Source organism: Mustelus asterias, chromosome 12 (assembly GCF_964213995.1).
Source record: "Mustelus asterias chromosome 12, sMusAst1.hap1.1, whole genome shotgun sequence".
Lineage (NCBI taxonomy): Eukaryota > Metazoa > Chordata > Chondrichthyes > Carcharhiniformes > Triakidae > Mustelus > Mustelus asterias.
In genome coordinates this window covers 66,532,291-66,560,073 of record NC_135812.1, presented here as the reverse complement: position 1 = coordinate 66,560,073, position 27,783 = coordinate 66,532,291, and the positions used below count along the sequence as shown (strand labels likewise).

At 40.9% G+C, this 27,783-nt stretch overlaps 2 protein-coding genes across 44 annotated transcripts in view; one reads left to right on the top strand and one right to left on the bottom strand.

Moving 5' to 3' along the window:
* The window catches only part of gas7b (growth arrest-specific 7b), a 718,490-nt gene that overhangs the window by 90,043 nt on the left and 600,664 nt on the right, over positions 1 to 27,783 (top strand). For 7 of the 43 annotated variants that reach the window (XR_013499138.1, XM_078225399.1, XM_078225397.1 and 4 more), the window contains one exon: positions 14,002 to 14,114. The exons of 34 other annotated variants lie outside the window; for them this stretch is intronic. The gene's annotated coding sequence lies outside the window, so the exon portion shown is untranslated. Of the gene's footprint in view, positions 1 to 9,307; positions 9,468 to 14,001; positions 14,115 to 27,783 lie in introns of those variants that run through there. 2 more of the 43 variants (XM_078225373.1, XM_078225393.1) reach the window with 2 other exon arrangements.
* On the bottom strand, positions 415 to 25,835 carry LOC144501533 (myosin-4). The gene is made up of 41 exons (XM_078225354.1): positions 25,746 to 25,835; positions 25,487 to 25,526; positions 24,339 to 24,557; positions 24,088 to 24,231; positions 23,849 to 24,005; positions 23,701 to 23,728; positions 23,463 to 23,580; positions 23,269 to 23,361; positions 23,033 to 23,096; positions 22,830 to 22,928; positions 22,368 to 22,471; positions 21,884 to 22,022; positions 16,210 to 16,328; positions 15,965 to 16,114; positions 15,685 to 15,855; positions 15,282 to 15,582; positions 15,107 to 15,177; positions 14,858 to 14,945; positions 14,624 to 14,741; positions 14,392 to 14,515; positions 13,964 to 14,100; positions 13,569 to 13,824; positions 13,236 to 13,478; positions 12,942 to 13,118; positions 12,704 to 12,849; positions 11,769 to 11,859; positions 11,273 to 11,662; positions 11,041 to 11,167; positions 10,830 to 10,948; positions 10,376 to 10,572; positions 10,103 to 10,286; positions 9,280 to 9,445; positions 8,926 to 9,050; positions 5,565 to 5,873; positions 5,125 to 5,328; positions 4,243 to 4,368; positions 3,939 to 4,109; positions 3,685 to 3,789; positions 3,479 to 3,574; positions 716 to 850; positions 415 to 545 (listed from the first exon to the last, which is right to left on the bottom strand). The coding sequence occupies exons 3-41, from the start codon at positions 24,540 to 24,542 to the stop codon at positions 528 to 530; spliced, it is 5,814 nt and encodes a 1,937-aa protein (XP_078081480.1). The 5' UTR covers positions 24,543 to 24,557; positions 25,487 to 25,526; positions 25,746 to 25,835; the 3' UTR covers positions 415 to 527.

Here is a 27,783-nt window from a genome sequence, read left to right as displayed (position 1 = left end):
TAGTGGAAGCGGATATGGTAGTGACTTTTAAGAGGCGTCTTGACAAGTACATGAATAGGATGGGAATAGAGGGATATGGTCCCCGGAAGTATAGGGGGTTTTAGTTACATCTGGCAGCATGGTCAGTGCAGGTTTGGAGGGCCGAAGGGCCTGTTCCTGTGCTGTAATTTTCTTTGTTCTTTGAGGCTGGTTTTAATGCTGGGCCTCCCAGTTGGGCTCATGTGGATCCAGAATAATTTCCACCCCTTAGTTTCAACAGTATAATAAAGACATGGCAATTTCTTGATTGCAACAATTTCATTGTTCTAATGGATTCTCCTTCCTACATTTTTTCACACTCTAATTTCATTGGATTTTTCTGTGCAGCATTTTTATTCCCAGAGTGATTATCAAGACAGCTAACAGACAAAGAAATATTTTTCAGAGATGCGCTTTTATTTCTACTGACAGAGCTATCTTTATAAAATTATGTTACAAAGAAACACACATTTTGTGGATTTCTTCTTTGGACCATTTCAAATCGTCATCTACTCTTCAGCGGAGGACTAATGGGCAAAACAAAATTGCAAATGGTTAAATCAATATCATGTAAAGATTGCTTTTAAAATATTATTTATATTTTGACAAACAATAGAAGTCTTTACCAACACTTTTAGTCAATGTATTTTAAGCTCCACTATTTATTCAGTTTTGAAATAATTTACATCCAGCATACCTTCACACTTATGTCACGGCTTTTGCTTCTCAGTTTGTTGACTTGAGATTCTGCAATGTCAGCACGTTCCTCGGCTTCCTCCAGTTCATGCTGCACCTTCCTAAACTTGGACAGGTGAATGTTGGCCTGTTCCTCCTAAAGGGGATATAGTAGAAGAAATGATTAGGTTGCAGGTTAAAATATTGAATATTGTAGGAGAATGTAGCTGTTCACTTAGAATCATAGAATCTCTACAGTGCAGAAGGAGGCCATTCAGCCTATTGAGCCTGCACCGACAACAATCCCACCCAGACCCTATCCCCATAACCCCACATATTTACCCTGCTAATCCCACTGACAGAAGGGGTCAATTTACAATGGCCGAATCAACCTGACCCACACATCTTTGGAGTTGGTTAATAAAAGTGTGAATCTTTCACAAAAGATTTGACAAATATGTTTGGAAGGGTGACTACCAGGTCTAAAGCTGTGATTCACACATTTTGATACCTATAATCCAACTATTCACAAGTTACACCAGCTTTTCATTCTTTGTGAGAAAAAATTGAAGAATGAATTAGTTTATCACATTGTTCTTTTATATCTGCAACTTGAATTTGAATCCAGCCTAAATTGGATGGAAGTCTCGATACACCGATTGGACATTGCTTTGTGCAGTGTGTAAATATTTCCCTTTATATCTGGGACTTCAGTCTCCATGCATTTGACAAAGGAGAGCATTTTCACTTTCTGAACTGCCTTTTCATTCGTCAGAGAGCTTTATTAATATATACAGTGTTTGATTTGCATCTCAAACACAGGCACAATCATTTCTGTGCCAAAATGTTCCCCTGTCGATGCAAAACAACATATAATCTATGAAAAAATAGGTGAAGCTTCATAAATATGTTTACAAGTTCCATAAGAACCTTATTTAGATTCTGGATAACAGAACAAACATTTGTGATATTCAAAAGAGTGAGATATGAATCAGGAAATCATAATCTAACTCTACTGGGAAAAATGTTTGAGGGTATTGCACTTTGCGGTTCCAAAGAACAAAAAAGAATTAGAAGCAATCATTTCGAGAATTCTTTGAAACTATAGTAGATGAAGATTGCCCATTGGATTTGAGGAACCATGTGTAATTCTTTTTAAATCCAAGGCCAAGGGAAATTTACCAATTGCGAGGTAAACTGAAAATTTCCTTTGAAATAGAATGTTGAAGATGAAAATAAAATGAAGAGCTCTGTCACATATGATTTCTCATCTGAATGCCATGTTCAGATTTCTTCTGGTCACAATATTCTTAAATTATGTTGCAGTTGTATGACAAATATAAAAGGTGATTAAATGCAATCACGTACATCTAGACCAATTAATTGGAATGTGCAATGGTGCACGGATTTTAATATAGAAAGGATATAAAATGAAAGGTGAAAAATTTCAGATTAATGATAGTTCACTGAAACCTTCCCCTGCTCTGGCTTATGTTGTTAACAAAGAAAAAAAATCTGAGATTCTCAAAGCACTTGAGTACAATATAGTTAATTGTAACCTTTTATTGATGGTGAACCCATGGGGAGGCGAGTGGTATTGTCATTGGACTGGTAATCCAGAGGCCCAGAGCAAATGGTGATATTTGAATTCAATAAAAATCTGGAATTAAAAATGTCTAATAATGACCATTGTTAACTGTTATAAAAAAAAGAACCTTCTGTTTCATTGATGGCCTTTAGGGAAGGAACCATAAGACCATAAGACCATAAGACATAGGAGCGGAAGTAAGGCCATTCGGCCCATCGAGTCCACTCCACCATTCAATCATGGTTGATTTCAACTCCATTTACCCGCTCTCTCCCCATAGCCCTTAATTCCTCGAGAAATCAAGAATTTATCAATTTCTGTCTTGAAGACGCTCAACTTCTCGGCCTCCACAGCCCTCTGTGGCAATGAATTCCACAGACCCACCACTCTCTGGCTGAAGAAATTTCTCCTCATCTCTGTTCTAAAGTGACTCCCTTTTATTCTAAGGCTGTGCCCCCGCGTCCTAGTCTCCCCTGTTAATGGAAACAACTTCCCTACGTCCATCCTATCTAAGCCGTTCATTATCTTGTAAGTTTCTATCAGATCTCCCCTCAACCTCCTAAACTCCAATGAATATAATCCCACGATCCTCAGACGTTCATCGTATGTCAGGCCTACCATTCCTGGGATCATCCGTGTGAATCTCCGCTGGACCCGCTCCAGTGCCAGTATGTCCTTCCTGAGGTGTGGGGCCCAAAATTGCTCACAGTACTCCAAATGCGGCCTAACCAGTGCTTTATAAAGCCTCAGAAGTACATCCCTGCTTTTGTATTCCAAGCCTCTTGCCATCCTCAATTGGTTTTGCCTACAGGTGGTACAGATCCAAAGCAATGTGGTTGACTGGCAAGCCACTCAATTGAATTTGACGATTCAGTTGATAATGACAGCAATGATTCTGTACCATAGTTCTGGATTTGGATTCACGTTAATGTGAATTGAAGTTTACAATGCTAAATATGTTCTTATTGAACAGGATACATAAATCATTGAAATGAGATGGTGTTAAACCTAATGACCCACGATGATTTATGTATGATCAGATTTTTGATATTCCTGACTTGCCTTTAATGTAGATTGCACGAGTATTTGATGAACTTTACACTACAGGAAAAAACTCAAATATTTGAAGATAAATTTTAGCTTTACGAAATAACATCCAAAAAGCATTTTGAGGGAACTACTGTCCTCGGTACTTACAGTCTCCTCGCATTGCCTCTTGTAAGCCTTAACTTTCAGCTGCAGTTTATCAACTAAGTCCTGCAGTCTCAGAACATTTTTCCTGTCTTCCTCAGACTGTAAATAATGCAAAAGAGGCAGCAGTTACATTGATACTTTGTAAAAGTAATGATTAACACCAGTTCCCACAATGATGTTCCCATGCCAAATAACCAGGTTATAAATACCTGATAAGTCAGTTCCTTGACTCTTCTTTCATATTTGCGAACACCTTTGACAGCATCAGCACCTCGTTTCTGCTCAGCTTCCAGTTCATTTTCCAGCTCACGCACCTAAACCAGTCACCAAATGGCATTAATTATTTTACATCCATGCAAGATACGTACTGCTGCAAAATTATGAATCTGGTTTTGCAGCCAAAACTTCATTATATTCACAAGCCTTAGCAAGCAGCACATGATAACACAGTTATGCCACTTACCCTAGCCTCCAGTTTCTGGAGTTGTTTCTTTCCTCCTTTCATTGCCAGCTGCTCAGCCTCATCCAGCCGATGCTGCAGGTCCTTCACTGTCTGCTCAAGGTTCTTCTTCATTCTTTCAAGGTGAGCACTGGTATCTTGTTCCTTCTTCAGCTCTTCAGCCATCATGGCAGCCTTATAATGGTGAGGTAATGGAGCAAATCATTATTCAAGCTCAAACTTGAAATAGTATGAACAAAGTAATTGAGTGTGACAAATCACCATTTGTGAAAATGTGAACATATAATTAAGTTAACTTGTGGCTTACATCTGTGATAGCCTTCTTTGCTTTTTCTTCAGCATTCCTCGATTCCTGAATTGTGTCCTCCATTTCAGTTTGGAGATGATTCAGATCAGCATCCAGCTTCTTCTTGGTGTTGATGAGACTTGTGTTCTGCAAGGAAAGTCAGTCTATAAGAACACGTTTTGTAGGGTTTGTAAACTGCAATCACAAATAGGTTCAAGCCTTGTTTGTAAGCCCATGACTGAACAACTGGAAATTCAATTGACAATTTAATGTGGGTTTTCAGAAGTTGGGAATTGCGACAGTGAAAGGGTGGCATATGCTGCAGCCTCCTGTTACTGATGTTCCTTCAAACCAAACAGTTAATCTGGTTCCAGACAGGAAATGCATCTAACACTATTAATGAGTTCCTGCCATTCATTCCAACAGAATCACCTCACCCAGGCCATGCCAGCTTCCTTCATGATCTTATAGAACATAGAACAGTACAGCACAGAACAGGCCCTTCGGTCCACGATGTTGGGCCGAGCTTTATCTGAAACCAAGATCAAGCTATCCCACTCCCTATCATCCTGGTGTGCTCCATGTGCCTATCCAATAACCGCTTAAACGTTTCTAAAGTGTCTGACTCCACTATCACTGCAGGCAGTCCATTCCACACCCCAACCACTCTCTGCGTAAAGAACCTACCTCTGATATCCGTCCTGTATCTCCCACCACGAACCCTATAGTTATGCCCCCTTGTAATAGCTCCATCCACCCGAGGAAATAGTCTTTGAACGTTCACTCTATCTATCCCCTTCATCATTTTATACACCTCTATTAAGTCTCCCCTCAGCCTCCTCCGCTCTTAAGCCTCAGCCACACTCTTCCCAAGTTCAAATTGTCATCAATGTCTGTACAAACCTGTGAGTGCAGCAGCTGTACTCTCTCAGTGACATCAACAAGCTCTTGTTCAGCAATTTTGCGAGATCTATCTGTCTGTTCCAGTGCTGCTCTCATTTCTTCAATCTCAGCCTGCTGCAAACCACTTCTGCGCTCAACCATGGCCAATTGTTCCTTCAAGTCTTCCTGGCTTCTGACAGCATCATCCAGATGTAACTGGGTATCCTATTTAGATGGCAGAAATATGTTGAAAGCAGATATTGCAGTGAACCATAGTATTTATATTATATTAACATAAATTCAAATGATTTATTGAATAAAATCTTGAGTCGTTTGACAATTCTAAAACTGCTAGTTAGCTCATGGAAAAATGTATTATATTTACTTTAGTGGCAGAAGGTTGCACAATATTTAGAAATAGATTAAAATGAACAATAAATTAAAGACAATGCTGAACAGACCTTTAGTTGACCCTGCAGATTTCTGAGATGTTTCTGAGCTTCGGAAGCCTGACGGTTCGCATGTCCCAACTGAATCTCCATTTCATTCAGATCACCCTCCATTTTCTTTTTGATTCTTAGAGCATCATTTCTGCTCCTGATTTCTGCGTCCAAAGCACTTTGCATTGTCTCTACAACCCTCTGGTGGTTCCTCTTCAGTTGGTCAATCTCCTCATCTTTCTCGGCAATTTTCCTATCAATTTCAGATTTGATTTGGTTCATTTCTAGCTGAATACGGAGGATCTTGCTCTCTTCATGTTCCAGAGAAGCCTATAATTTTTCAAAATTTCACGTTACAGTCCTAAAAGTTGCTTGTACTCTCTATGATCCTAGTGTGCACTAAATTCATCTATCCTTACATTGTTGGAACATAAAACTACAGGAAAGGAAGTAAGTCATTTAGCCACTTGAGCATGTTCTGCCATTCAATGAGATTATGACTGATCTGTGACTTAACTCCATATATCTGCCTTTGCCTCATATCCCTCTGTACATTTAGTTCATATAATATCTATCGATTTCTGATTTAAAATCAAAAATTGATCAAGCATCAGTTGCCATATGTCGACGAGATTTTCAAACTTCTGCAACTGTTTATTTGTAGATGCTTTTTGATGATTATCTACTGAAGAAAGCTGGCTATACTTAAAGCTGGTAAGTCACCAGGACTAGATTAGATGCATTCAAGGACACTAAAAGAAAAAAAGGGTTGAAAGTATGGAAGCACTGGCAATAATCTTCCAATCCACTTCAGACACAGAGGTGGTGCTAGAGGATTGAAGATTTGCAAATTCATAAGTACAAAAATTATTTAAAAACGAGTGTATGGAAACCCCAGAGACTACAGGCCAATTGGTTTAAGGTGTGTGATGCAAAGTCTTTCAAAAATTATAACCTGTCACAAAATTAAATCAGTTGAACAAATATGGATTAATTATCAAATGCCAGTCTGGATTGTTTACAACGTAAATGTAATTAAGAAACTTAATAAAGTTCTGTCAGGTGTTAACAGATTGATGACAGTAATGAAATTGACATGCTGTACATGGATTTCCAAAAGGTGGCTGATTAAATGCCACATATCATTACTTAACATGTAACTTGGAAGTATTGTGAATTGCGGGGAGGATAGTGATAGACGTGAAGGGGACTTAGACAGACTGATGGAAGTTGGGGGGGGAAGATGCGGCAGGTGAAATAATGTAGAAAAATGTCAAGTGATACATTTTAGTAGGAAGAATGAGGAGGGGTAATATAAAATAAAAGATACAATAATAAAGGGGTGCAGGAGCAGAGGGACCTAGGGTATATGTGCACAGATCGTTCAAGGCAGCAGGCAGGTTGAGAAAGTGATTAAAAGGCATATACGAGCTGGCCTTTGTAAACACAAGCATTGTGCATGGAAGCAAGGATGCTCTGCTAAACCTTTATAAGACACTGGTTTGGTCTCAGTTGGAGCCTTGAGTCTAATTCTGGGCGTCAAACTTCAGGAAGAATGTGAAGACACAGAAGATGCAGAAAAGAGTTTCAAGAATGGTTCCAGGGAACTTCAGTCACATGGATAGATTGGAGAAGCTGGAGCAGCTGTCATTCGAGAAAAGGTTGAAAAAGGATTGAATAATAGTGTTCAAACACATGAGGGCCCTGGACAGAGTAGACAGGGAGAAAATATTTCCATTGCTGGAAGGGTGGAAAATGAAGGGGCACCATTTCAAGTTGACTAGCTAAAGAATCCAAGGATTGCACAAGGAAATTTTCTTTACGCAGTGAGTGGAAAGGGTCTGGAATAACCTGCCTGAGAGTATGTTCGGGACAGATTTAGTTGTGGCTTTCAATACCTTTTTAATTATTTGATGACAAAATTTGGATGGGCTACAGGGAAATGGTGCGACAGTGGGACTGCTGAGCTGCTCTTGCAGAGAGTCAGCACGGTTAGAATGGGTCAAATGGCCTCCTTCTGTGCTGTAACAATTCTATGATTTTGTGCTTCTTTGATTTATGATTCCAAGCGCATGTTAGCTTGCTAATATCAATGTGCAAAAGTAAGAGTTGTAACATCTGAGTTTCAAAAATGCATTTTTAAAAACTCTTTGTTGAAACAGTAACCCTGGTACAAAGTTATGACAATTTTCTGTATAAATCCATTGGTTTACCTGTTAGTCAAGTGTACAGAAAATTATCCTTCGGAAAAGTCACTCAGAAATTACACTCAGTGGACATCATCTAATGAGTTTTCTATCAAATAGTGGGGGCGATCTTGAACCCATGTTCCCCGTCCGTGCGAATGCTGGCGGCGGCTCAAGATCTGGAAGTCGCGGTTTTTGCCGGCAAGAACGCAACTTTGAACTTTCCGTGCCCCTTGCTGGTGACATCATTTACATGCATTTTAATATAATTAAACACCTCCTCTGCCGTTTGTTGACCCCTGGCCTTATCCACAAACCGTTTACAACAGGTTTACACCGATGTGAACCGGTCATGGGGGTCTCCTCAGGGGCTTAAAGCTAAATATAGCCTCCAAACGATGAGGGACTTTGCCAGGAAATGTCCTCTGGCACTGCCCCTTGGCATGTGTCGGCACTGCCATGTTGGCACCTTGCCATCCTAGCAGTGTTATCCTCGCAATTCAAACCTGTGCACATTTCGAGCCTCTTAGGAGGCATCGTGAGGGATACATACAGATGTGGTTGTGGGCCAGGAGTGGACTGACAAGCAGTGGATGCTGGCAATGGTCATTTGGCAGGGATAGAGAAGGGTAAGGGGGCAAGAAGGGGCCCATGATCGCAGGGGGTTACGAATGGGGCCAAGGAGCACAGAGGGGCAGGTAGAAGTGGCTGATGATCGCCGGGGGGAGTGGGTAGAGAAGGGGCTGATGATAGCGGGGGTGGAAGGGGGTCAGAGTGAATGCTGGCTCCGATCGGGCCTGGGGAGGGGAACTACTGAGGCCACCATGGTGGGGTGGGTGAGATTTTTGCTGCTCTAATCAGGATGTCCTTAAAGGATGGTGATTTCTGTGCAGTTAGTTTTTGCCGACAGTTTAGGCCCCTTCACCCGTATGACAGCTTAAATAGCGTCTCCTTGATTTTTTTGGCAAATGTCATAAGTTCTGGGGGGAGAACTGACTGGTTCCTCTGAAGAGAAACACGCCAGTTTTCACACCAGAAACAACATTTTTTGATTAGATTTCACCTGTTGACTGATAGGTCTTTCAAACAATTTTAATGCATGAGATGAGTGTTGCAACTCTTAATTTATTTGACAAATACTATGATTCTAAATTTCTATTGTGTAAGGATTAAAATAAAACAATTATTAGTTTTACCTCTGCTTCCTCTAGAGCTGCTTGAATTTCACTCTTCTCCTGCTCAGCTGTCTTCTTTGCCTTTTCTATCTCATGGAGGGCCTTGCTGCTTTCAGCCAGATGCTCAGTCAGATCAGAGATCTCCTCTAGTTTATGAAAAAAGTTTAAAGTTATACCTATTTTGTGGTGATTTAGCTAAGATTACCAGACCAATATATGCTTCTACTCTTGATGTGAGACTGATTTAATAGTGCAAAGCACAATAGGCAAGAATAGCACTTTACTGTAGATTTTAACAGCAATGTAAACACAGGTACATTTATTAACATTAACATTCTTAAATGCTTAAAATAATAAGGAATGTTTAAGACTTACGCTGCAGATTCTTGTTTTCTCGTTTAAGAGTTTCAAGTTGTTCCAGAGACTCCTCGTATGCATTCTTCATCTTGAAGAGCTCAGTGCTCACACTGCGAGACTCCTTCTGAGCTGCTTCCAGTTCAGCCTGGCTTTCTTCAAATTTCTGTTTCCAGTCTGCCAGGATCTGTAGTGGACAATTGAAAAAGGTACAAATGAAGTATGAGAATGCGGTTCTATCCTAATGCTAACATGAGATGATAGTTGAGGAATACGGAATGCAGACTGCAAGACTGGAACTAAACTTCGGAACGCAACTCGCTTTCTGCCTATTGTAAGAGAACTTGATGCATGCATGTTTAAACAGAGGCACAAAGGTCTGCTTCTGAACAATTATATTTTATTAGGCAGAAGAGGGAATGGTATTTGCATTCTTATGATACTCAAAAGATTCAGTACTAAGTTTTAAAATGTCCAGGAAATGCAGTGCACAGTTGAGTGCATTTAAAACTTGTCTTTAAACAATAGAAGAGAAGTAGGTATTTCCACCCCTTGAGTTTCTTCTGCTATCTTATTACATCATGGTTGAGCATGTGTCTCAACTTCATATATCTCCTTCCCTGTATATACCTGTTAAATTTACCCAACAAAAATCTATCAATTCACAGCATTTTCTCGAAGAATGAATTGCACTTCAACTGTTGTGAAGAGCTCTGTCCATTCAAATATTCAGTCTAATCTTTTGTCAAACCTGTATCTATCTCGAGCAGAATTTACTTAACATTAATATGAAACTGCTGTTATATATAGAATGATACAGAATGAGAAAATAATAAACTCTTACCTTGTCAAAGTTCTTCTGTTTCTTGTCAAGAGCTGCTGCTGCTGAGTTTGCCCTCTCCACATCTATCATTAGATCCTCCACTTCATTTTGCAACCTCTGTTTTGTCTTTTCCAGTGAAGCACATTTGGAGTTCACAGCCTCAATGTGCTCTTCTGCATCCTGCAAGCGCTGAGCAAGCTTTTTCCTAAAATGTGCAAAAGCAAAGATGCTCTAATAACATTATCTTAAACATCATTTTGTAGGAAACCAAACTCTCATTTCATTCTAACATACTTGGCCTCCTCCAGTTCCTCTGTGCGCTGAATTGCATCAGTTTCGTATTTTGTTCTCCATTGAGCAACTTCACTGTTGGCCTTAGACATGCCACGTTGGAGCTCGGCCTTTGCCTCCTGTTCCTCTTCATATTGCTCACGGAGCAAATCACAGTCATGGCGGGCAGATTGCAGGGCATGTGCCAAGGCACCCTTAGCCTGAAATAATTATCAAGTTGGTAATAGCATAATAGTTAATATATCTGTGGTTATTACTATGTTAATAAATCTTGATACTTTGTTTATGGATGACAAGGAATATTGCCACTTATAATGGTAGCATCTGAGATCTATTACTGGACAATCAAATCGCAAAACATAATATTTTATAATGTTTCAAATTGGACAATTTAAATTAATTATTAATATTTTCTTCTAAAGCTAATATGCATTTGTTACTTAAATTATTATGGTACCTTTGTTTCCTCCTCCAGCTGTCTCTTGAGCTCCTCAGTCTGCTGAGTATATGCTTGTTTGCCTCTTGTTAGTTGAGATACCAAGGCTTCTTTCTCCTCCAACTGGCGGTTCAGTTCACCTGCAAATCAGAAGTGATTCCAAGCAAAGTATTACAAAAAATGTTGTATTTTCTACACACCTGATGAAAACGGTTATGCAAGTGATAAATACCATTTTCTGTTCCAAGACGTGCTTTGTGAGTTGATAAATCATTGATCAAACGCTGATGCTCATCATGTTTGGTCTTCAGTTCACTGACCTGGTCCTCAAGAGTCCGGGCCACTTTCTCAAGGTTTGCCTAAAGCCAATATGCAGAATTGTCAAAGGATGTGAAACTAAACAGACAACAATTATTTGGCATATTTATAGGAAGGAGGAGGTTTGGTAACATTTGGAACCATACCTTGTTTTTAGACACAGATTCCATGTTGCTAGCAAGGTCATCAATTTCCATCTTCAACTCACTCTTTTCCTTCTCTAGTTTCTGTTTGACACGTTGCAGGTTGTCGATTTGTTCCCCAAGTTCTGCAACACTATCAGCCTGCTTCTTGCGAAGAGCAGCAGCCGTGGCTTCATGCTGTAGGGTGGACTCTTCCAGATCGCGGCGCATCTTCTGAAATTCTGCTTCTCGTTTCTTGTTCATTTCAATCTGTGCTGCAGTGGCACCGCCAGCTTCTTCAAGACGTTCACTGATCTCTTCAAGTTCCCGGGAAAGATCAGCTCTCTGTTTCTCAGTCTTGGCACGAGAGGCACGTTCAGCTTCAATTTCTTCTTCAAGCTCTTCAATACGAGCCTTAAGATGAATATGTATTGATTGTAATTTTGGAACAAGTAACATCAGTTCATGCACATAACCTTTACAAAGGATGGATCACTTATGTTATGAACATATGAATCACCTGTAATTCTTTAATCTTTTTCTGCAGTTGTGAAGCCAAAGCCTGCTCATCTTCAACTTTGCTTTGAAGTTGGCTGATCTCAAATTCCTTCCTTTAATAGTAAGAGTGAAAAATTCAACAAAATCACTTAGTATGAAAATTTCTGTATTATTAATGAACTCACAGCAGAAAACTATTTCACTGACAGGCTAAGATGTGGGGCTATTTAAAATGCAGCCTTATTTCTTGTGTCAACTTCATATTATTCACAATGAAGAGAACTCTTGTTTGAACAGTGACACTAGACTATATACATTAGATGGGTAACTAATGCTCCAATGACTAATGTTTCATAGAATTCCTACAGTACAGAAGGAGGCCATTTGGCCCATCGAATCTGTATCGACCACAATCCCACCCAAGCTCTATTCCCATAACACCACACATTTACCCTGCCAATCCACTGACACTAGGATCAATTTAGAATGGCGAATCAATCTATCCCGCACATCTTTGGACTGTGGGAGGAAATCAGAGCACCTGGAGGAAACCCACACAGACTTGGGGAGAACGTGCAAAGTCCACACAGAAAGTCACCCGAGGCTGGAACTGCACCTGGGTCTCTGGTGCTGTGAGGCAGCAATGCTAACCACTGTGCCGCCGTGTTGCCCAGTCATAATGTCCGAAATCTGTTTTCACTGATATGCTGAAACTAGGGAATACATATAATGCATCATTAAGTATCATCATATTACTTTCTATGAACAGTACTCTGGTTAGAATAACTATGTTAGAAAACATAAAATCAGAAAATAATCACGAGATCAAATGGTTGAGTTAATATCTTCTGACTGAAGATTCAACGTCTCCAATAATGAGTTCCATTTTCTTATCAACAGGGCAGATAGTAAAGATATTCAAAGGAAGGTGAGCAAAAAACTGAGATAAATACTGACTTTTTTAACTTTTCATCCAGCTGCTGCTTATCATTTTCCAAATCCATCGTGGTTTCCTGTGCCAGCTTCAAGTCACCTTCAAGTTTTCTCTTAGCACGTTCAAGATCCATGCGAAGTTTCTTCTCCTGCTCTAGAGAACCTTCAAGCTTTAAAGGAAAAAAAAATTGATCAAAATTTGGCACAAATAATGACTGTACCCTCAAATCCATGTGCTCTCGTTCCATTTAAAAAGACTTACATCATCCACTTGTTGCTCCAGCTTAGTCTTTGTTTTGGTCAGAGTGTTGACTTTGTCTTCCTCTGCCTGAAGATCATCTAAGGTCTGCTGATGGGCCTCTTGGAGGGCTTTCTTTTCCTTAGTTACTTTCGCAATGCTTTCATCAAGACTAGCCATCTCTTCAGTGAGGTTTTTCACCTGTATTCATCAAAAATCAAGTGCACAAAATAATTTCATAAAGTGTAATCAACAGATATGAGCATTCTGCAGTGAGTTACAGATCTACTATACATTTTAAAGACCGCCTCTTCATACCTTGTTCTCTGTTGCATGTTTTTCTTTTTCAACTTTGGCTAAAGTGAGCTCCAAGTCATCAATATCTTTCTTCAATTCTGAACACTCATCCTCCAGTTTCCTCTTCTTAGCTGTAAGTTCAGCATTTATCTCTTCTTCATCTTCCAATCTTTCATTAGATTCTTTCACTTTTGCTTCCAGTTGAATTTTATTCTTAATCAATCCCTCGCATCTTTCTTCTGCATCTGCCAGAGTTTCACTTTCCTGCAGAAAATTGATACAGGTAGTTATATCAGGCTATGGTTTTATATGTTGTTTAGAAACTTGCCATAATAAAATTGTAAACATTGATACCGCTTGGACTTGGAGTTCAAGGTCATTCTTTTCCTGTACAATAGCCACCATTTTCTCTTCCAATTCCTTCCTTCGTGCTTCAGATTTGGCAAGTGCCTCTTTAGTTTTCTCAAACTCATCTTTCATATTTGCCATTTCCTTCTCAGTTTCTGCACTCTTCAGAAGAGGTTTGATTTTGAAATACAATTGCATCCATGGCCAGTGTTTGACATTTGTGAATGCACGGATGTTGTACTGTAGAGTATACAGTGCTTCCCTGAAGAATACAGTTAGACAGAGGAACACAGTGCATAACCATCCTTCAATTGATTTTGTATCAGAAGAAACTCATAAAATGTATAAACATTTTTACTGACAAATATACTATTTTGATCTTCATATATGAAGATGTTTACCTCCTTTCCATCATTCTCTGAAATTCAACTCTCATTAGGAATCCACGACAAATAGCCTGGGTACGAGTCACGAGTTGCGCCAACTTTTCGTCTCTCATCTCTTCAAGTGTACCCAAGAGACCGGCCTTAAAGAACACCTTTAAAAAGTAAAGTAAGTGTTCACATTTCATGATCAACGCACCAAATAAAATTTTAAAATCAATTTGGTTTTGAATTGATGCGAGAATGTTTGTGTGTGGAAATGGTTCATTCCCTCCAAATGGAGTGGTTTGTAGTGGGTCTGAATTAGCTCCATATATCTAACCCCATAATAATGCAAGAACTATAAGGGAACTTTTATGCTTTCTTAATATAAAAGCAAAGCTGTATTTATAGGTTCATTAACATGTTATTTCACAGTGAGAAACGTCAATTTTAAATCTAATTACCTTTGTGTGTCCAAATTTGTACTGTGTATGATCTACGTCAATGGATCCCAGTAACTTCTCAGAAGCCTTCTTGCTATCGATGAACTGGCCTTCAGGAATGGCACTTGCATTAAGAATCCTGTATCTGTTGCATCAGAGTTTTAAGCACATTATTGATTTTTCTCTTTAAAATTCCACATCCTTACAATTCCATAGAATAGAAAATTTAGGCACAGTTTTTAAGTTCCATTACCTTTGCTTGAAGTCACCGTAGATGATTCTGCTTGGGAATCCCTTTCTGCAGATTCTGATGCCTTCTAGCACACCATTGCACCTCAGCTGGTGAATGACAAGGGCATTTTCCATGGCACCTGATGAATGCAACAGAATGATTAAAATGCAGCACATCAAACAATTATTCCAAGACCTGAAAGGTTGACAATAATTGACTGCATCCATTAGTATATAGCAAGGGAATCACACTTGCCTGGAGTCTTTGTCTCATTGGGGATGAGACAACGCACAAAGTGTGGGTGTGTGGTTCTCAAGTTAGCCATCAGCTTGCCTAAGTTTTCCTGTGCAATGAACAGAAAAGTAATTTGACCTCCAGTTTTGTTCCAATTTATTTGTAACAATAATACAAGACAAACAATTTATCAATATTTTGCTAGCTGGCTCAAATTTACTAAAATTTACTTTGCTGCATGTTGTAAATATATATGTCAGAGAAACTCACCCTAAACAGAGCAGATACTGTCTGGAAGGAAGAACCCTTCTTTTTGCCACCTTTCTTTCCAGCGGCTTCAGCTACAACAAAGCAATGAATTAGTTTGTTCTAAACTGATTGGGAGAGGTGTGAACACAATGTTAACAAAAATCAATATCAACATTTGAGTTTGTTAGAAATTTACCTTCAGCGGATGCAGCGTAGAGTTGAGCCAATAGTTTCACTGATGATTTCTGGAATAGCCCAATTACAGTTTCATTCAGGGGGTCCTTGTTCTTGTCCAGCCAGCCAGTAACGTTGTAGTCCACAGTGCCAGCATAATGGACCAGTGAGAAGTGAGCTTCAGCCTTTCCTTTGGCAGGCTTGGGTTTCTGGAAGTTGTTTGACTTACCAAGATGCTGATCATACAGCTTATTCTTGAAGGTAACATCTGAGGCCTTGGGGAACATACACTCCTCTTCTAGGATTGAGAAGATACCCATGGGCTGGAGCAATGATAAAGACAGTTAACACTGACACACTTAATTATGTAGGGTTCACGTAAATGTATTTCAGTTCTAATTAATGTCTTGCATGATATCACTGACCTTTTCAATGAGTTCAATGCAAGCAGCCAGATCCATTCCAAAGTCAATGAATTCCCATTCAATTCCTTCCTTCTTGTACTCTTCTTGTTCCAGAACAAACATGTGGTGGTTGAAGAACTGCTGCAGTTTCTCATTGGTGAAGTTGATACATAACTGTTCCAAGCTGTTGTACTAAATATACAGAGCAAATTAATGTCTCATTTAAGTGTTGGATTGTGCTTTTTAGTGCAGTAAAGTTTCAGTAATTTATTTTGTTGATATCTATGTTCCTGATTCTTACATCAAAAATTTCGAACCCAGCAATGTCCAGCACACCAATGAAGAACTGTCTGGCCTGTTTGGTGTCCAATTGCTGATTGATACGGATAACCATCCACAAGAACATTTTCTCAAAAATGGATTTGGAAAGGGCACCAACTGAGTTGTAGACCTGAAAGAATACAATCATCATTTTAGCCACAAACCTAAAGTAAATATATTCAAGGTTTACAAAGATGTCACTTTACAAAATTCTTCAAAGTTTACCTGCTGAACAGTTTGACCTTTGGTCACAAATTCATTGCCAACCTTCACTCTTGGATAACATAAAGCCTTCAGCAAATCTGCAGAGTTGAGTCCAGTCAGGTAAGCAACCTTGTCGGCATCTAATAAAATGGAAATGACAATCCAGTATATTTGTGTATAACATCTAATTTTAAATATGGAATGCTGCTCTGAGAAGAACATTACAAAACAAAATTTTATTTGCTTAGTTAAGATGTCTTACATCACTGCTGGGAGTGTCACAATGACTAGCATCCCTTTGGGTTCATATCCCACTGTAGGACTTGATGGCCATGGAAAGTGCATTCATGATGTGGTCAAATAGGTTGAGTATCAACCTGCAAACCCTTTCAACACCCGCCAATGGTAGGCAGTAACCATGGCAGAGATTGCTGGTCATCTAGCAAGAAATGTCGGCTCCTCTACTGTCTATGGCTCCAGAGTACGTCAGGCAAAAGTGCATGTTGCTATCGACATCCATACTCCGTGAGTGACATGTAATACACCACTGGGGACCTAAAGGTCATGATGTGGAGGTGCCGGCGTTGGACTGGGGTAAACACAGTAAGAGTTTTAACAACACCAGGTTAAAGTCCAACAGGTTTATGTGGTAGCAAATGCCATTCGCTTTCGGAGCGCTGCACTTTCGTCAGATGGAGTGGATATCTGCTCTCAAACAGGACATACAGAGACACAAAATCAAGTTACAGAATACTGATTGGAATGGGAATCTCGACAGCCAACCAGGTCTTAAAGATACAGACAATGTGAGTGGAGGGAGCATTAAGCACAGATTAAAGAGATGTGTATTGTCTCCAGACAGGACAGCCAGTGAGATTGTGCAAGTCCAGGAGGCAAGCTGTGGGGGTTACTGATAGTGTGACATAAACCCAAGATCCCGGTTTAGGCCGTCCTCATGTGTGCGGAACTTGGCTATCAGTTTCTGCTCAGCGACTCTGCGCTGTCGTGTGTCGTGAAGGCCGCCTTGGAGAACGCTTACCCGAAGATCAGAGGCTGAATGCCCGTGACCGCTGAAGTGCTCCCCCACAGGAAGAGAACAGTCTTGCCTGGCGATTGTCGAGCGGTGTTCATTCATCCATTGTCGTAGCATCTGCATGGTTTCCCCAATGTACCATGCCTCGGACCATCCTTTCCTGCAGCGTATCAGGTAGTCAACGCTGGCCGAGTTGCAAGAGTAGGTACCGTGTACCTGGTAGATGGTGTTCTCACGTGAGATGATGGCATCCGTGTCGATGATCCGGCACGTCTTGCAGTGGTTGCTGTGGCAGGGTTGTGTGGTGTCGTGGTCACTGTTCTCCTGAAGGCTGGGTAGTTTGCTGCGGACAATGGTCTGTTTGAGGTTGCGTGGTTGTTTGAAGGCAAGAAGTGGGGGTGTGGGGATGGCCTTGGCGAGATGTTCGTCTTCATCAATGACATGTTGAAGGCTCCGGAGGAGATGCCGTAGCTTCTCCGCTCCGGGGAAGTACTGGACGACAAAGGGTACTCTGTCCATCGTGTCCCGTGTTTGTCTTCTGAGGAGGTCGGTGCGGTTTTTCGCTGTGGCACGTCGGAACTGTTGATCGATGAGTCGAGCGCCATATCCTGTTCTTATGAGGGCATCTTTCAGCGTCTGGAGGTGTCTGTTGCGATCCTCCTCATCCAAGCAGATCCTGTGTATTCGGAGGGCTTCTCCATAGGGGATGGCTTCTTTAACGTGTTTAGGGTGGAAGCTGGAGAAGTGGAGCATCATGAGGTTATCCGTGGGCTTGCGGTACAGTGAGGTACTGAGGTGACTGTCCTTAATGGAGATGCGTGTGTCCAAGAATGCAACCGATTCCGGAGAGTTGTCCATGGTGAGTCTGATGGTGGGATGGAACTTGTTGATGTCATTATATAGTTGTTTCAGTGATTGCTCACCATGACTCCAAAGGAAGAAAATGTCATCGATGTATCTAGTGTATAGCATCGGTTGAAGGTCCTGTGCGGTGAAGAAGTCTTGTTCGAACCTGTGCATGAAGATGTTGGCATATTGAGGTGCGAATTTTGTCCCCATGGCTGTTCCGTGTGTCTGGATGAAGAACTGGTTGTTGAAGGTGAAGACATTGTGGTCCAGGATGAAGCGGATGAGTTGTAAAATTGCATCTGGAAACTGGCAGTTGTCGGCGTTGAGTACTGAGGCTGTTGCAGCAATGCCATCATCGTGGGGGATGCTGGTGTAGAGTGCCGAGACATCCATTGTGACGAGGAGTGCTCCTGGTTCAACTGCTCCATGTGTGTTGAGTTTCTGTAGGAAGTCCGTAGTGTCGCGACAAAAGCTGGGTGTTCTTTGTACAATGGGTTTCAGGATGCCCTCGACATAGCCGGAGAGGTTCTCGCACAGGGTCCCATTGCACGATACGATGGGACGGCCGGGTGTGTTTGCCTTGTGTACCTTCGGGAGGCAGTAGAGATCTCCAACGCGGGGAGTACGTGGGATGAGAGCACGGAGGGTGCTCTCAAGGTCCGGATCAAAGATCTTGATCAGAGTGTTGAGTTGACGGGTGTGTTCTTTGGTCGGATCTGTGGGTAACTATCTGTAGTGTTCCTCGTTGTTCCCTTTATGTGTGTCCCTTTATCCCCCAGCCTGCTTGCCTTTCCAGAAACTTCTCTGGGTTCCGGCCAATGAGGTCCCAGGAGGGGGTTCCAATACCCAGTGGGTTTCTTGATGTCTGCCTGACACCAGGGTCCGCACCCCAGGTGTTCATCTCCATGTTGTTGAACTTGTTATCAGATAAGGTCTCTGCAGGCCAACTAAAGGTCAACACACTTATTTTCCATACAGTGTTAAAGATAATAGTACTATACAGATATCAGATTGGCAAATGCAAAGTTTGTTCCTGTATAAAGTAGGGAATGTTATATTATGTCTTTCTTTTATGAGACATTAGCTCAGTTGGCTAGGTGGCCAGATTGTGAGGCAGAATGATGTCTACATTGTGCTTTCTTACCTTGGCAACACTTATGGAGTAAGCGATGTATAACCAGTGGTCTCTGTCAGAGGGTCATCCATACTCAAAACGTTGGCTCTATTCTCTCCACAGATGCTGTCAGACCTGCTGAATTTTTCTAGCATTTTCTGTTTTTGTCTCTTTCTCACTAATGGAGAGAGATATACCTATGGTCCTTTTTGGACTAAGTCTAAATTGCTTCAATGGATAATGTCAAATAAGGACAGTACTTGCACATGTTTATATCACAGGATGTCACACTTTATGCCAAAGGGTTACTTTTTAATTGCAGCCAATCATGTTTCCTGTTCTACAGAGTAATAATTTAACATTTGGTCTAAGGTGTATCTGAAAAGGATTCCACTGCCATTTTTCAGACGCACGCACATGCACACACACACACTCTGTAGATATACCATAGTGAAATCGCTGAAATAACTGATTAAAAGGCAGTGTTCTCTATCTCTGCAATCTAACTGACTGAAGGGATCATGATACTAACCATAGTATATACAGGCACTGGACTAATAAAGGAGATGCAGATAATTCCTTCCACATTTAAGAATGGCTCAGACTTTACAGTCTGTAAGAGGGAGGTCGTGCCTTACAAATTTGGTGGAGTTTTTTGAGGAAGTGACAAAAACGGTTGATGAAGGAAGGGCCGTGGATGTCGTCTATATGGATTTCAGTAAGGCATTTGACAAAGTCCCACATGGCAGGTTGGTTAAGAAGGTTAAGGCTCATGGGATACAAGGAGAAGTGGCTAGATGGGTGGAGAACTGGCTTGGCCATAGGAGACAGAGGGTAGTGGTCGAAGGGTCTTTTTCCGGCTGGAGGTCTGTGACCAGTGGTGTTCCGCAGGGCTCTGTACTGGGACCTCTGCTATTTGTGATATATATAAATGATTTGGAAGAAGGTGTAACTGGTGTAATCAGCAAGTTTGCGGATGACACGAAGATGGCTGGAATTGCGGATAGCGAAGAGCATTGTCGGGCAATACAGCAGGATATAGATAGGCTGGAAAATTGGGCGGAGAGGTGGCAGATGGAGTTTAATCCGGATAAATTCCAAGTAATGCATTTCGGAAGAACTAATGTAGGGTGGAGTTATACAATAAATGGCAGAGTCATCAGGAGTATAGAAACACAGAGGGACCTAGGTGTGCAAGTCCACAAATCCTTGAAGGTGGCAACACAGGTGGAGAAGGTGGTGAAGAAGGCATATGGTATGCTTGCCTTTATAGGACGGGGTATAGAGTATAAAAGCTGGAGTCTGATGATGCAGCTGTATAGAACGCTGGTTAGGCCACATTTGGAGTACTGCGTCCAGTTCTGGTCGCCGCACTACCAGAAGGACGTGGAGGCATTGGAGAGAGTGCAGAGAAGGTTTACCAGGATGTTGCCTGGTATGGAGGGTCTTAGCTATGAGGAGAGATTGGGTAGACTGGGGTTGTTCTCCTTGGAAAGACGGAGAATGAGGGGAGATCTAATAGAGGTATACAAGATTATGAAGGGTATAGATAGGGTGAACAGTGGGAAGCTTTTTCCCAGGTCGGAGGTGACGATCACGAGGGGCCACGGGCTCAAGCTGAGAGGGGCGAGGTATAACTCAGATATCAGAGGGACGTTTTTTACACAGAGGGTGGTGGGGGCCTGGAATGCGCTGCCAAGTAGGGTGGTGGAGGCAAGCACGCTGACATCGTTTAAGACTTACCTGGATAGTCACATGAGCAGCCTGGGAATGGAGGGATACAAACGATTGGTCTAGTTGGACCAAGGAGCGGCACAGGCTTGGAGGGCCGAAGGGCCTGTTTCTTGTGCTGTACTGTTCTTTGTTCTTTGTTCTTTGATAATGGCAGCAAGGCTGTCAGTTTCACCATTATTACCCCACTGAAACGGACAGAAACTTTGGGAGTCTACACATGCACAGAATAATGTGGAAAACCAGAAGTTACTGTCAGTCATTCAAGATTTCCCCAGAGTCTGTGACATTGAGTTCCCCAATCTGCTACCAAGGGAATTGAACAAATGAGCATTACCTCTCTTATACTGATAGTTTCTCTCAAAATCCCTTAAAAAGTATAGCTTGTTGGATGACATGTAACTGGGCTTTTAATTATGTGTTAAATTCATAATTACTGTTAAACAGCTTCACTAGCCCTGGAAGATTAATTTCATGCTTGTTCAATGTCAGGTTTCAGATATAACTATTTCCTTATTAGGAGGATAAATACTTCCACATTTTACAAATACAAATCGGCTTTTTTTACTTGATATTTTAGCTTCTGTCTTTTGCAATCCTAATAATTAATTTCACTCTTTGGAGATTTAAATTAAAACTAATACATAAAGTTTTTCTAACTTCCTGGAATAACACTTCAGTGTAATTGGTTGATTTTCCTCCTTGCTGAACTCACTGCTACTGCACACCTTGTAAACGTCTTTATTTGGCAGCAGATTGTCAGGAAGGGGAGGTTATTGCCACAGACATCACAAGAGCTTTCTTTGAGGTCAGCAGCGCAAAATTGCCCCAGTATTGTTCCAGAATGTTAAAATAACGCCTGTATTGTATGAGATTATAAATTGAAATACACTATGTCACAGAATATTCTTCTGAATGTCCAGACTTTAGTAAATACTGTAGTGATGTGAGATGTATGAAACTGTTACCTTCTGTGCCTTCTGGCTCGGCCTGCTCCTCACGTTGTTTTTGCTTGAATTTCATGTTCCCAAAGTGCATTACTGCACCAGTGAATTTGTAGATGCCCCATTTCTCATCACCGGTGAAGCCCAGGATGTCGATGGCAGTCTTTAAACCCAAACAATAGATTTAGAATCCAACAAAAATAAGTTACTTGTTATAACTGGAAACAGTTTCAAACAGTTTGAAATCTTTCATCTACTTAATTATGGCTAAAAAGAAATTTACTTTAAAATATCATTCTGCCATATTATACTCAAAACATTCCACATTTTCATTTCAATTCTGATAAACATTGCTTGATTTTGTCCTGTAGGTGTATATTCCATATCATTTCCGTTCTCGACATGTTTTGTACCAGTAAAAGAGAATTTGGTGCTGACTTTTGAAATACTTTAGGAGGCACGAGTCAGGATAAGAAAATACAACTGAAGATGCACGGCTGATACTCACATCAGTCGCCACCAATTCTTCTGTATCGTCGATACTAGTAACGGAAATCTCACCCTGGCTGATGAAGTGATAATCATAGGGGTTGGTGGTAATGAGACAACTCTCTGCAGAAAGCAAAACAAGTGTTTTGTTGGAGGAATTGTGGTGAAGGGAATGAAAGTTGTGTTTCACCCAATTTTATAGTCAGGCTTTCCCTCTTCCATTCAGACAACCTGTCAAATTCAGTTTCAATTCGCCATTTGACTGGTATTCATTATACGGACAAACTAATGATTGGATTTATAAAATGAATATTAGATAAAGTTGAAAAATAACATCATTAATTAGAAGAGACCAGATTTTATTTCAAACGATCTATTCATAGGACGAGGTTAAGGTATATTTACCGTGTTAGAACTAATCATTTCAACCTGGCAAAGAACAGAAATAAAGGGAGCAACTTGCCAAAACTTCCATCCTTACCAACAATTTCTGGTTTGTGATTGGTCATCATCTGATAGAAAATGTGGTAACTCCTTTCCGCTTTTAGCTGGAATGTTACTCTGGATTTTTCCAGTAGATCTAGAGAGAATGTACACACACAAATATAGATCCACTGAAGAACCCGTCTGTCTGTTGAAAATTTGATTGGCTGATATTTGCAAATAAAATTCAGCAGAACTTACAGGTTTCAATATCAGCAGAAGACAGTTTCCCAGTGGTGCCAAAGTGAATTCTGATGAATTTACCCTGGAAAGTAAAGATAATTTAAATCAGAGATTTAAAGCATAATCTCACAACAGGTGCACAATTGAGTTTGTATTATTGAATCATCCATTGTGTTACACTTGGTTTCTAATAAGAATCGTGCACACTCGGGGCTCCGATTTATGAAACTGCAGGAAATGCGCAGGAAACTTACGAAGCGAGACGAGTTGTCATTCCTCACGGTCTTGGCATTACCAAAGGCTTCCAGCAGTGGGTTGGCCTGGATGATTTGATCCTCCAGGGAGCCCTGTAAAAATATCAGGAATTGGAGCATTTACCGAGTCAAGAAATGAATTGCAGCCAAACAGCAAGAAATTGATGAATTTTACTGTATCAATTTTCTTTTACCTGCATCTTTCCGGATTGTTGAGCCTCTTTCTTCTTGGCGTCCCCTGCCGCTGCAACTGATGCAAAGTACTGGATGACACGTTTCGTGTTCACAGTCTTTCCGGCACCAGATTCTCCGCTGGACGGGGCAAGAGTAGAAAATGACGAATTCGTGATTACCAGAGGCGATTAAAAATACTGGAGTCAATTCCAATTGCATTAACAACTCTGCTGAATATGTTAAAGCAGCAACACTTACGTGATCAAAATGGACTGGTTTTCACGATCTGCAAATGATCAAAGTTTAGATAACTGAGTTTCGCCGAAATGTATTCCGATTTTTGACGAGAATGATAAGAATTCCTTGCTGAACACCCGACACAACGAATTAAAACCCACAGACTCACCAGTTTGCATGAACTGATAGGCATTGTCAGAGATAGAGAAGATGTGTGGAGGAGCCTCTTGTCGCTTCTTGCCTCTGTAACCAGACACCACTTCAGGATCGTACACTGGCAACCACTTGTAGGGATTCACAGTGACACAGAACAACCCGGAGTAGGTCTAAAGTCAGGGGGAGCAATTAAAGATCTTTAGTGTCTACAATTATCGTTTTCATTTAGCAATCTGAAGTTTCTGTACTTACATAGATCATCCAGGCTGCATAACGCTCTTTGAGGTTAAACAGCACAGTTGCTTCATTCAAGTGGGTCATCATGGCCATGTCCTCGATTTTATCGAATTTCGGAGGGTTCATTGGGAGGACGTCGTCGTCTTTGACAGTTAGTGTCTGAAAAATGATCCACAAACCTACCATGTTATTTAAAGTAATGTGTGTTTTGTGAAAACACTAAAGCGTTTCAGGATGATTTACTTATTTTTAAAATTTCAACCGACCTGCTTGGACTCAAGTGTCTCGACGGTGGCTTTACCACCCTCTCTACTCTTGACTGTAGCTTTCACGTACAATTCTTTTGGTTCGGGGACATAGCAGGCTGTTTTAGCATCGAATGGTTTGTTCTGAGCCTCCAATCGCTCCTTATCGCTTTTACGCAAAAAGGACGCCGCCTTTCCAAACACTGCCATTTCCGCATCCCCCATGGCTTCGGTTTATTGCTAAAATAGACAGGTGTGTTTATATAAATAACAGAATCAGCATCTTATATTGCATCATTTCTTGACACGATTAAATACTTCCTTGGTTTATCGGAAAGCAAGATCCCTCACATTTGAACTCAATCTAATCTAACTGCTTGTAGAGGTAAAAGTGTCAATTCCTATTTTTAACAGTCACTCCTTTGCCGTGCTCATGTAAAGCCGACTTGTGACACGAATAAATAAACTTTAAAACGTAATGGCGAGCCCCTCTAAACATGAAAGCTATTCAGATCCTTAAAATGATTGATGATCTGTGATTTGACAGACACAAGATTACAAAATGCAATTTGTGTGTTAAAGAAAGACGCCTCCGCGAGCCACATGTTAGCACATTCAGGAGTAGCTGTTTCTCACGTGAAGCTTTTTGTTACGATTTTCCTGGTTTATTCATTTCTAGGAAAAGAGAAAACATCTTTGGATTGGTGATCCCAGGTTACTGCCAAAACGCTGGGTGTGCCTTGACATTTTCAAAACCAGAGCATTTGTGTTGTGTGCCGCTGAATTTAGTAGGTTGGAAACATCCTGTCATGTGAATTTGTCTGGCATCTTAAGATGCCAAAGTGATTTAAAGGTTTTAATGGTCCGGAATAATTCTGTGTTAAATGATTTCCAAACTGTAAGAAGCAATGCCCGATCGCCCAGCCACTTTTACATAGACCGTGTGCGGTATATGTGCCTTTGGTCTGATACATGGTGTTGTGCTTCTTGCAGCTGAACTAGCTGCTTGCAGTGAGATATTTATTAGGTAACAGCCTCTTTGATAGCAGTAAGACAAAGTAGATGTGAAATGACCCTGAAATCCTTTTGTCGGCAAGACACACTGTCAAACGCAAACAGTGGCATTCAAGAAATTTGAGTTTACATTTGGTTGTCATAACATCCGTTACCTTTATGCGTCCCCGGTAAGAAAAATCCTTCACAGCAATTCTAGTAAAATAAATGCACAGCAAATCAATTAATTTTTCTTTTTTGGATCCGATTTTAACGGACGAATTACATTTATGTCTTGTGACGCTTATTTTGAGATAATTTTCTGGATTGATTCATTCTGTTAAACTTTACATAATTTGATGAGATCATCTCTGTACTGAAAAATAAAATCAGCACCTTCACTCAGATACTTGAGAAAGTTAGCAAGAAACTTACCCTGATGGTTGGACACCAGCAGCTTTCTCTATTTCCTAGACGACTTATATACGTGTGTTTCTTGTCGATACAGCAAGTCCTGCTCCTATATTTAGCGTACAAAAGCACGATGGTTGCTTTAAGTGGTATTCTAATATCAGGATATAATTAGAGAAGCAAGATCAGTAATTTGGTTTGGAATTTTTGACCATCGATCCAGTCCCCATCATGTATATCCATATTAGTTGAGCCCGTGAAACTGAATATGACAAGTCCTGTTATATTCCTGTCCTGTTTTTAACATCTTCATGGACTGAATCTCTAAAATAGACTTGTGCTGATCAGGTGAAACTTTCCTTATAAGCAAAGACTGCATATATCATTAAGAAATCTAATTGCAAGCATATAACTTGCTGTTGATAGGTTTACTCCTTCCGTTGTCGGTAACATATATTTTGGAAATATGGCCACAACATCTTGTATATGTAACATTTTAATTAAAATACAAAATTGCACCTTATTCTCATTTTGCTATCTAGCGTGAAGAGCAAGCAGAACCTGTCTATGAAATTGCCTTCTGGGATGCTGACAGATGTACTATCGATTTCCCTTGGCCTGGCTGCAGTCCACCTCTGCCCGGTTTCTCACCACGTGCTGATCTATTAAATCTCTCTATTACCTTGTAAATTTTTCCTTTATTGCAATAGTCATTGAACTTCAAAAGTACTTCATTGACTGTAAAGCACTGTGAGCTGTCTGGTTCCCATAGAGAGCACTGTGTAAATGTAGGTTGTCACTTTTCTTTATTCAGTTTAACATCGTGTCCTTATCGGAGCTGATGGTTTTGACTGCTAGAACAAGTGGTGGTGCTTCTTCATCAGATGCCTGGTGCATCTATGATCAGTCATAAAGAGGCTGGACTGCTGAAAGTTCTTGGACATCTGAAATGAGAAATGTAAAAAGGGAGGAAAGTCGGTGGGGCGTGGATAGGGGATGTTGAAAGTAACTGATCTATAGTCACAATATACAGAGAACTCAGATGAGGCTTTCATTGAGGCAGTGTACAGGGGAATGAGAGTGGGTGTAACGGGAGAATGACAGTGGGTGTAACGGCTGGCCTGCGACAAAGCCTCTTGTCACGATCAAGGAACATGGAAGAATCCAACATCCAACGTGGCACAGGGCTTCGTACAATCCATGTTTAGTAGCATGGAAGTAATGACCAACTCCATGACAGCACCTGAGGACCCACCCATCTTGCAGGCATTTGGTGGACAATGTCTCAGCTTCAGTTGCAGCACAGGTAGACTTCTCAGTGCTACTGTGGAAATTCAACCTGAAGTCGTGAGATCCACACTTGTCACCATGCAAACACAACTTGATGCCATGCTGACTTAGAATGCTGCTATCATGGCTGCCAACACAGGTGCCCAAAGATGCATGCAAGCTCTCACAACAGGTCAGCAATCTGTCCTCCAGTAGATTGCAAGCATCATTGAGGCAATGTCCCAGGGGACCATTGCACCATAAGACATAGGAGCAGAAGTAGTCCATTTGGCCCATTGAATCTGCTCTGCCGTTCAATGAGATCATGACTGATCTCATATGATCTTCCTCAACTCCAATCTTTTGCCTTGTTCCCATAACCCTTCACTCCCTTACTGATTAAAAATCTGTCTACCCCAGCCTTGAATATATTTAATGACCCAGCCTCTATAGCCTCAGAGGAAAGAATTCCATAAATTCAGTATTCTCTGAGAGAAGAAATTTTTCTTGAGCACTGTCTTAAATGGGCAACTCCTTACTCTGAGATACGGCCCTCTGGTGCTAGACTCTCCAACAAGGGGAAATAACCTCTCAGCATTTACTCTGACAAACCCTGTGAGAATCCTATATGTCTCAATAAGGTTACCTCTCATTCTTCTCAATTCCAATGAGTACGGGTCCAAACTACTCAACCTCTCTTCATACCCAAGATCAACCTAGTGAAGTTCCTCTAATTCCAGTATATACTTCTTTAAGGGAGCCAAAACTCTTCACAGTCTTCCAAGTGTGGTCT